Here is a 10996-nt window from a genome sequence, read left to right as displayed (position 1 = left end):
CGGGGCAACTCAGTACGCAGCACAGGCGAGATAAATCAGCATTTCGTGACAATGTGGAAGGTTTGGGACAGTAAAGGGTTCGCTTTAGATGTGATTTAAAGGAAGCTTGGTTGAGTACGAATTCCATTTTTCTGCCCTGCGAACGCTATTATCATTTTCTTAGTGCGCTTCACCTAAAACAAGTTATCGGGGCATTAACTGATCTGATGGTGGCGGGCGCGGGAAAAAAAGGCATTTCACTTGTAACAGAAGTATGTTTATGGTTTGTTCCGGGTTTCACAGATATTAGATCAATCATATATTATACCTGGTAGACAAACTGAATGTCTTTTCAAATGGTTTTAAGACTGGCAGAAGAGATTTAAGAATGAAAGTTAAAAAGAGTTATTTGAATAGTGATACTCAAAAACCTTTTCAAAAAACTAGGCAAATAAGAAAATCAGTCTGTAGTTATTAGCAAAAATATGGTCGCTTTTTGAAGATTGGCAAAGACATGGCATCTTCCACATCTAGTTTAACCTTTGCATATTGCTAGGGTCTTGAACAGGACAAGAGAAATTTTTTCAGATAGTGTTTCCACAGGTTAAATGGTACTTATTACATCAGATCCCTAGGCTTGAATTATTTTGAAAATTTGAGAGTGTTGTCATCGTACTTGGGTGTAATGGAAGGATAGAGCTTGTGAAGGTTCTGGTTATATTTAAGTCAATCTTTATCTGAGTTGTTAATGACGACTGTGTTAATCATCCTTTAGAAGATCCCAGTTGGTGTTCCACTGATTTTATTTCTAAAAGAGTTGTAATCACTCGAGTATAAGGAACATTGTTCGTCTCGAAAGGTATTAGCTGAGGTTTGGAGTAAACGAAAACAACCTCCGGACTAGATAGGCGACAATACAATAAGTTGATCTGTCAAAGTATTGGCTCTCAACCCATGAATGTTACAACATTGGTGGCCTTACACGAACGAGAAAGGGATTCATTTAGGAAATTGAAAAGAAACTCTGTGATGGTGGGTTTTGAGCTGCATTGAAGTGAGTAGTGGCAGATTAATGTTGGCAGACCAGTATAACGTTGCGATACAAGTCGATTGGAGATTGGTAGAAAGACGCCAGTTACAATGAATGTCTTAGGCTAAATCTCCCTTTTCGCCAGCGTTATTTTTAACATCTTGTCGACGTACGCATCATTACAACAAAAGTAATGGATAGAGGGGTACATTGTTACTTTAAAGATGCATGCAGTAATTTTTGATTTATTTTATTAAAACTATAACAATATTGCAAACTTCAAGATTTCATTATCTATTAGACCAGTCTTTATCGTTCGAAATAGAAATCTCGCGCGGGTTTCGGGACGACACGTTAATTAGGGTCGAGGGTACTTGTTAAAGTGCAAAATTTCAACCTATATTTAACAAGGTTCAAGGGCGCGGGACCAATCTCGCTAATTGATTCGGGGTCACAGGGCAAAAGTCGAGTTTATAAAAAATGGCAACGGCGCTGCAAAACACGATAATAAGCGCTCTTCAAATTGATTTTCGCACCACGCCTTCGTCAGACAAGTTACTAAATGTCATTTTTCGCCAAAACACCGCTATTATCTTGTTTTTGCTACGCGCCCCTCTAAAAGCAGTGTTGTCCGCGTCCCGCCATTTTAATTGTTAAATTCTCGTATTTTGCTCGGCGGGTAGTCGAAGCGGTGCGATAAACGCAATGGCAGAATCAGCCACCATACTATACTAGACCCGTCCAATGTAAATCAGTGTTTTGGCTATGTATCACACTATGATATATCTTAATAGTATGTCACTTTACTGTTTTAAATACTTTTAATCATTGTCTCTATTTAAACTGGTTTAATATGCAGAAATATCGATTGGTAGTGATTAAAGCTTGACAATGGATAAAAAGCGAGAGGTTATTTTATTTTATTGCTTTAGTAGATGATATAATTACATACAAAAAGACTAGCGCAATATTATAAAAAATGTTCGTAAGTTATTTTTAGCAAAACATATGCGAGTGTATTTAAGATTAAAGTTAGCAAAGATGTGGAATACCTTAAGATCTATTTATTAACCCCGTGCTGTTTTTATCTTTAGGCTTTCGAAAAAGCATGTTCAAAGATCAGTGTTCCAGGTGTCAAACTTGTACTTATCACGGAGGAATACTACGATGCCGCCTTGAAGTTTGCTCTAGAACATTTCATTACTCATGAACCTTCGCATGTAGCCTTAGGTGTGCCTTGGAACCAAGAGGTAGAGAAGTTCTGGTTAAAGACATTACAACTCAATCTGTCTTTGATGTTCTTAAATGACGAAACCGGCGAACCAATGGCCTTCCAAATAATTGATATCGCACAGCTTGACGATAAGATAGAGTTAGGTGCAATTCAAACACCGGCATATAAGGAACTGATTCGTTATTGTGTTTACTGTGACGAACAGTCGGATTTCTTCGAACATTTTGGTATAACGGAAACATTTCACCTTCTCGGACTCGCAGTGGCGGACAAATACAAAAGGCGTGGCATTGCAACACAGATGGTCAACGCAGCTATTGAAATGATACGAAATTTTAGAAGTGGTCCGGTGTGCGTGAAAGTAGAGGGTTCATCCATTTTTTCTCAGAAAATTTTTGAAAAGTCAAACTTTGAAATTTTATTTGAGCTGCCATTCGCAACGTGGGAAGTAGATGGACAATTTCCAATTCAGAACACAGGTATACACAAAACAGTGAAGGCATATGGTAAGAAACTAACAGCCGAGTCGTGATAATGAATCCGGACTTGGTAAATCATGCTTTGTGAATTATTTTGTAAATTAGTTCTTTGCATCCGACCGACTACCGCCATTTCAGTAACCAACAAAACAAAGGAACATAAGAAACATCGTTACTTCCGTCGATCAGTATATTTTTGAATCTTTTGTTAATGTGGCAAAACTATGTGAACATCTCATTGCATTTTAACATTAACGAAACTTACAAGTTATGATATAGAACGCACGTGCTTTTGTGCCTGCTGAAATGAAACTCTTGTCGCATCCGCAGTTGACCATTTTTCGAGAGAAGCGTTTGAATCTAGGTCGGAGACTGACAGTTTAACATATTTTAAAAGGTTGAACTAACAAGTGTTGTACATAACGTATTATTCCTGGAGTAAACAAGTACGTTTACGAAGTGACGTCTTGGATCAATTCTCGTATGATATTGTAACCTATGCTTCTTTCCAATCCAAAACATCTTCCTTACCAGCTGCTAGTATATACATGTATCTGAATAACTGCATTAAACTTATAGTTTACGATATACAAACACTATTTGCAGACACAGTTTAAATATTAATCGTCATTAAACACGTCGTAATTGTGCATCATATGTATTACGGCTATGACGTCGGCTTCAAACAGTTCTACGCTGTTGAACGTGTGCGCGGGGATAAATTGAAATAGCAACATCTACCTCGTCACCGGTATCAAGTAAGGCTGGGCGCCACTTAATTCCACACACACTTGGGGTCAGGACACCACTTCCCTCTATACTCAACCCCTTCCAACTGATAGTCAGTATGTTTTGGCATTATAACACGTACTGAGCGTAGGTTTCGATCATAAAACGGGTTTTGTTACAATTTCAGCATGTTTTAAAAATACACGTTTTAGCCATCATTGCTCTTAAAAAAATTAAAATGTGTTAAAGTGCCCACCTCGCATGATCAGCGTAGTCTTACATTTGATTTGGTAGTGATTAGACAGCGCAGTGCCGATGACATTATATTGCAGAGACAAAACACACTATACTTTCCAAAAAAGGTCAGCGGGGAGATTTAATGCTTAAATGTCTTTATCAATTTGTTATCATTAACGTGTTATCATTACAAACACATCGTACAAATGTACATGTACAAGAAAATTTTCCCAATCGAAATTTATTAGCGGATTTCCTAACAGAATTATACTGACTAAATTTGGACGTGAAGGGACATCAATGGTCACAAGTTATCACGCTGTCCGTAAACGTACGTTTCAGAATAATACCATTGTAACAATAAACACCATTGAGTTGTTAAAAAACGGAGACTATTGTAGTACTGTAAATATCTTATAAATAAACATTCCATTTTGACACATACAAGAACAACAAGTGTTCTTAAACTCGAAGTCTGAACAGCTTCAATCCTGTAAAGCTTTTTGTCTTTAGAATGTGTTTCATCAGCGCATTTCAATCAAATCGATGCCTATAACTTTGCACTTACTAACGGAATCTTAGGTTTAATATTTATGTGCACTTATCTTCCCTAACAAACATGTTTATTAATGAATTCATATTGTTGTGACTGGACAAGGTGTGTGTGTGTGTGTGTGTGTTCGGGTTTAACGTCTTTTTCAACAATTTTTCAGTCATATAAACGACGGTTTCTACTTGTAGCAGTGAGCACAATGCCTAACTTTATAGTACTGCCTCACTGGAATATCACGCCGTAGACACGTGGCATGATACCCCACCCAGTCACATTATACTAACACCGGGCTGACCAGTCCTAGCACTATCCCCTTAATGCTGAGCACCAAGCGAGGAAGCTGCTAGTACCATTTTTTAACGTCTTTGGTATGACGCGCCGGGGATCGAACCCACGACCTCCCGCACTCGAAGCGGATGCTCTACCACTAGGCTACCGAGGCGGTTTTTTGAACAAGGTATGGTCAAATGATTTAAAGTAAGCTGTCTAACCTTAGGCATTCGGCACATTAGGTTGGTCAATAATGATGCTACATATGATAACAAAAACATCACTAGACAATCTAAGACCCAAAAAGAAATCCAGCACGCATTTACTTTATATTAATTAATCATAGGTGAGTATGTCGGTAGATTTTTTGTTGTTGCACGGATCACGCAATAACGCATGGTATCTCTTAATATCTCTAATTGCCTCCTTAACCATTATTAATAACATTCTGTTCCTTATTGCTGCTATCCAAAGAGTTAAGACATCTAAACTCCAAGTTATGCTTATGATGTTGATCGTGTTGCACTCGTGATCGTTCGATAGTCACGACGGTATGGTCAAGTCAATGATGTATCGATACAGAGACTCAGAATATCGATACAATTATATATATAAGGACTTTTCTAGATGTTTGTCAGTTAAGGTACATTCTTTAAGTGCTTGAATCAAATATAGGAAACGTTCTTCCGAAACTAGTTCGAGTTTACTTTCTGGAAAGCAAAAATCTTCCCTCGTTTTCATAAATGGCTGCAGACAGTATAAAGATAAAAGTGTGTAATAGCCTGCATCGAATTGTAACACATGTATTGCTTATAGCCTTAAAACTATTTAAGTTGGCTATTTCTAGATGCTGAAGTACAATGTAGCATCTTTCTCAGTCAAATTAAATAACAAACATGCACTCAATACTTGTAAACATTGACCTTTCTTATATCGAATATGACATAGATACTATTAGAAACATAGTTAGCCATCATCTCACTTTTTGGCACTGCTGTGATTATTTGTTTTTTTTTAATCGTATGCATTTATTTTTAACTGAATCGATATCCTGAAACTCCATATCGATACATCATTGACTTTACCACACCGACAATATACGGATATCGTGGCTAGTCAGAAAAATAATATCGAACGATCACGAGTGCGACACGATCAAATATCGAACATCAAAACGTTGACACGATCATATATCGAACATCAAAACGTTGACACGATCATACATCGAACATCAAAACGTCGACACAATCATATATCGAACATCAAAACGTTGACATGATCATATATCGAACATCAAAACGTCGACACGATCATATATCGAAAATCAAAACGTCGACACGATCATATATCGAACATCAAAACGTTGACAAAATCATATATCGAACATCAAAACATCGAAAACGTCGACACAATCATATATCGAACATCAAAACGTTGACACGATCATATATCGAACATCAAAACGTCGACACAATCATTTATCGAACATCAAAACATTGACACGACCATATATCGAACATCAAAACGTCGACACAATCATATACTGAACATCCAAACGTTGACACGATCATATATCGAACATCAAAACGTCGACACAATCATATATCGAACATCAAAACGTCGACACAATCATATACTGAACATCAAAACTTTGACACGATCATATATTGAACATCAAAACGTCGACACAATCAGATACCAAACATAAAATTGGCGACACGATCAACGTCGACACGACCATATATCAAACATCAAAACTGCGACACGACCATATACCGAACATCAAAACGTCGACACGATCATATACCGAACATCAAAACGTTGACACAATCATATATCAAACATCAAAACGTTGACACAATCATATATCGAACATCAAAACTGCGACACGATCCGATACCGAACATTAAAATTGTCGACACGATCATATATCGAACATCAAAACGTCGACACGACCATATATCAAACATCAAAACTGCGACACGACCATATACCGAACATCAAAACGTCGACACGATCATATACCGAACATCAAAACGTTGACACGATCATATATCGAACATCAAAACGTTGACACAATCATATATCGAACATCAAAACGTCGACACAATCATATATCGAACATCAAAACGTCGACACGATCATATATCGAACATCAAAACGTCGACACGATCATATATCGAACATCAAAACAGCGACACGATCATATATCGAACATCAAAACGTCGACACGATCATATATCGAACATCAAAACGTCGACACGATCATATATCGAACATCAAAACGTCGACACGATCATATATCAAACATCAAAACGTTGACACAATCATATATCGAACATCAAAACGTTGACACGATCATATATCGAACATCAAAACGTTGACAAAGTCATATATCAAACATCAAAACTGCGACACGATCAAATACCAAACATCAAAACGGCGACACGATCATATATCGAACAAAAAACGTCACGAATATATCAAAATAAAACGCGACACGACATATACGAACATCAAAACGTGACACGTTTATTAAACGACGTGCAGATCATCAAAATTGTATGAAACGTAGCAATAATGATGCTAGAAATCAATCTTGACACAATCATATACGAACATCAAAACGTCGACACAATCATATATCAAACATCAAAACGTTGAAACGATCATATATCGAACATCAAAACGTCAAAACGATCATATATCGAACATCAAAACTACGACACGATCAAATACCGAACATCAAAACGTCGACACGATCATATATCAAACATCAAAACGTCGAAACGATCATATATCGAACATCAAAACGTCGACACGATCATATATCAAACATCAAAACATTGACACAATCATGTATCGAACATCAAAATGCCAACACGATCATATATCAAACATCAAAACTGCGACACGGTCAAATACCGAACATCAAAGCGGCGACACGATCAAATATTGAATATTTAAACGGCGACACGTTCATATATCGGACGAAAAAGAAGCTGCAGCAATAATATCAAGAGATAAAAAGCGACGAGATAACACACACTATGCTTGGCCTTGTATATGTAAAGCGAGCGTTGCAAGATTACAAAATTGTATGTTAAGTAGGACAAATAATGCATGCTTATGTAAATATCAGATTTGCAACAAGATAACAAGTGTCAAACGAGTTGGATAAACTGCCTAGTTGTCTGTAGTGAAAATTTCTTAAAATACAACTAGGGCAGCATGGAAAATATTTCGGATCAGCAAATTCTACAGGTAGGCTACGAAAAAGTTATTTGTTTAATTTCTTTGATATTCTTTATTGACATATAACTGTTACCTGTATGATGTTTATACGAATTTAGTATAACCTAATAAATATAACAATTCTGTAAATTTGAAAGATCAAATTTAAAATTTAAGTTTTCCTGTATAAAACATGCGCACACGAAGTCGGTAAATCCGTGAATTGATCTTTTGTTTGGAAGAGAGACATATGATTTTCCATGATTGTATTTGTGTTTAGTCTGGAACTGTAATGAGCTAAATGATAGTAAAAGGGAGGACTTAAACTTTATATCTTTGTTAATTGAAAATGACATCATCATTCTTACTGAAGCGTGGACAAGTTAATCTAGTAAAATAGACCTAGACGGGTATAACTGTTGCATTTTTTATAGAAACCTTAGACACCGAAATGCGAAACGTAACAGCTGGGGTATAGTTATATATGTTAGAAACAGTATTAAGGATGGGATCTCGTTTATCAAAAACATACATGCATGACACTATTATTTGGCTGAAGCTAGATAAAACCTTTTTCAAGAGCAGTTCGAACATTTATTTGACCGCAGTATATTAATGGAGTGATAGTCCCCCAATCGCAAATTTGGTAGATATAGACTTATTTGATTGTCTGCAAACTGATATAAGATATTTTGAGTGTAAAGGCAAAGTTATGGTGGCTTGACACCAGAAGATTTACAGTTGTCTTTAGACAGATTATATGACTATTGTAACAAGTGGGGTCTAGAAGTCAATGTAGTTAAGACTAAAATTGTTGTTTTTCGAAAAAGAGCTGGTATAAGAAATAATGAACATTGGTCATATGCTAATGAGGATATAGAAGTTGTTAATGATTTTAACTTATCGGGCGTAACATTAAATTGCACAGGAAATTTCAACCTAAATACACAAACTTTATACGGAAAAGGCCTAAAGGCAATGAATATACTTGTTTCAAATTCAAAAAAAGATATGATACAAAACCAAAGATAGCTTTACAATTATTTGATGCATCATCTATCATAACATATGGTTGTGAGGGGTTTTATAAAATCGAAACAGCTTGAAAATTTACATCTCAAGTTTTGTAAAACTATTCTTGGTGTAAGACAATCTACCTCAAATGTAGCTGTATATGGAGAGTTAGGTCGATACCCTCTTTACATAAATAGATACGTACGCATAATAAAATACTGGTTTAAATTATGTAGTAGTGAAAGTATAATTATAAGAACTATTATAGATTCTTCTATGTCAGATGTTGAGATGAACAAAGTTAATTGGTTTAGTAATGTAAAAGATATGCTAGCCAGATATGGGTTTCTAGACGTATGCATAATATATACCAAATAGATATTACAAACTTTCTGACAATGTTCAAGCAAAGCAATGGTTGATGAATTTATGCAAGATTGGCGAGGCAGTGTAGATCGAAGTGCTGTATTGTTATTGTATAAATCTGTAAAAGCATCTTTTGCTTTTGAATCTTACTTAGACAAAATTGTTACAAGAAAACTTAGGATAGCTTTAACAAAATTGCGTATATCTGCTCATAGTCTTCGAATACAAACTGGGAGATACTCCCAGAACAGAATCGAAAGAAATCTTTGTTATTGTCAAATATGTGATATGAATGAAATAGAAGATGAATATCATTTTGTATTTATATGTGTACCATACAATGAGTTACGACAGAAATATATCAAGCGCTATTATTGACAGAGACCAAGTATGTTTAAATTCGTAAATTTAATAAGTAGCCAAAACAAATCCGAATTATATTTGTTAAGCAAATTTATACACGAAGCTCTAGATAGAATGCTCAATATCGCTGAATAAATAACTATCATTAATAAGTTGTGGTTGTGAAATTATTTAGATTATTGAAATTCATATTCATAATAGATTCGTAAGTTTTTCCACATAACTTTGTTAAGGCAAGTATTATTTACTATTTATACACGTTTTGTTCCCATATGTCTTGTTTATATTGTGTTTAAACTTTATATTGGAAAACACTAAAAACTGTATAATTTATGTGTAATAAGATATGTTCTGTTCTGTTCTGTATTTGTTGATAAACAATATATCTTATAACGTCTTACAGTCACGTAATTACGTCTATATCTTCAGGCATTAAAGAAAACTCAGGAAGAATTTCGTTTTCCAGACGCTAAACTCGAACTGATTTCGGAGGAATGTTTCCCAGATATGTTTAAGGCACTCAAAGAATGTTTCTTGACCGACGAACCACTAGAAAGTCATTAGAAATGTCATGGAGTTCGGATGTGGAAGACCTCTGGATCTGCATTAAGATATAGAAGTCGCTTATGTCTTAATGAGAATATGGAAAACATAAGGGGTATGCGCGTGATACTGTCAAAAAAGCAAGTCGGATCACTTCAACATTGACGAAATCAAAGATGAAAAAGTTAGAAAAATCGTAGACTTCTTTGAATATTCGTCAGAAAACTTTAATTTCTTTGCGAAATATAGCATTTCGGAAATGTTTGAATTTTTTGGCCTTGGTGTGATGCCAAAATATAGGAGACATGGTCTTGGAACACTTCTGGTGGAAACGGGTGTGAAATTTCTGTGCAACCTACAAAAGCCATGCTATATTAAAGGATCAGCCTCGTCTAACTATTCTAAGAAGATATTTGAAAAATGCGGTTTTGACATGCTAGCAGAGTTCCCATTTGAAGATTACAAAGTTGATGGAAAAGTTGTTTTTGATAACACGGGGGAGCATAAGTCGGTGAAAGTATATGGAAAATGTTTAAAATAGTTTCGACGATGATTTACTTATTCTGCATAAAAACTTAACGAGTATAATCTTTATTTTGTTAAACAAATGTATATACATATGTGTCGCTTTACCATATGAGGGGTGTTATGAAAGTTCGTTTCATTTGGAATAGCAAAAACAGTGAAAGTAAGACTTGTATAAGTAAATATTGATAGATTGACGTATTGTTGCAACATAGATTTGTTAATTTAAATTTTCTTATTGAATTTAATCAAGTTTATTTTGTACGCTAAATTAAGAAAATTTCAACTTAACAAACTTTTGTTCTTAAATTGATTTTTAAGTCAGATCCTTAGTTATTGTTGGTACTAATGTAACGTAAAAGGAGACGATGACTTTAAATTATACTGCAACACATCTTTGGTGTTCAGTCTGCCAGTGACCTGCGTCCATGAAAATTACT

General features: G+C 35.4%; 1 protein-coding gene across 2 annotated transcripts; it reads left to right on the top strand.

Annotated features, from left to right (window-relative positions):
- Window positions 1-1895: 1895 nt before the first annotated feature.
- Window positions 1896-10080, top strand: LOC123552437 (uncharacterized). Of its 2 annotated transcripts, XM_053525195.1 has the most exons (3): window positions 1896-1918; window positions 2104-2749; window positions 9918-10080. In XM_053525195.1, the coding sequence occupies exons 1-3, from the start codon at window positions 1901-1903 to the stop codon at window positions 9959-9961; spliced, it is 708 nt and encodes a 235-aa protein (XP_053381170.1). In that variant the 5' UTR covers window positions 1896-1900; the 3' UTR covers window positions 9962-10080. The 2 variants fall into 2 exon arrangements, 1 of the variants encoding a protein (XP_053381170.1); XR_008367456.1 differs by lacking the exons at window positions 1896-1918; window positions 2104-2749 and adding an exon at window positions 7272-7775.
- Window positions 10081-10996: the final 916 nt, after the last annotated feature.

This window comes from Mercenaria mercenaria, chromosome 15 (genome assembly GCF_021730395.1).
Source record: "Mercenaria mercenaria strain notata chromosome 15, MADL_Memer_1, whole genome shotgun sequence".
Classification (NCBI taxonomy): Eukaryota; Metazoa; Mollusca; class Bivalvia; order Venerida; family Veneridae; genus Mercenaria; species Mercenaria mercenaria.
Note: the sequence above shows the minus strand (reverse complement) of the source record. Positions and strands in the feature narration are given on the sequence as shown.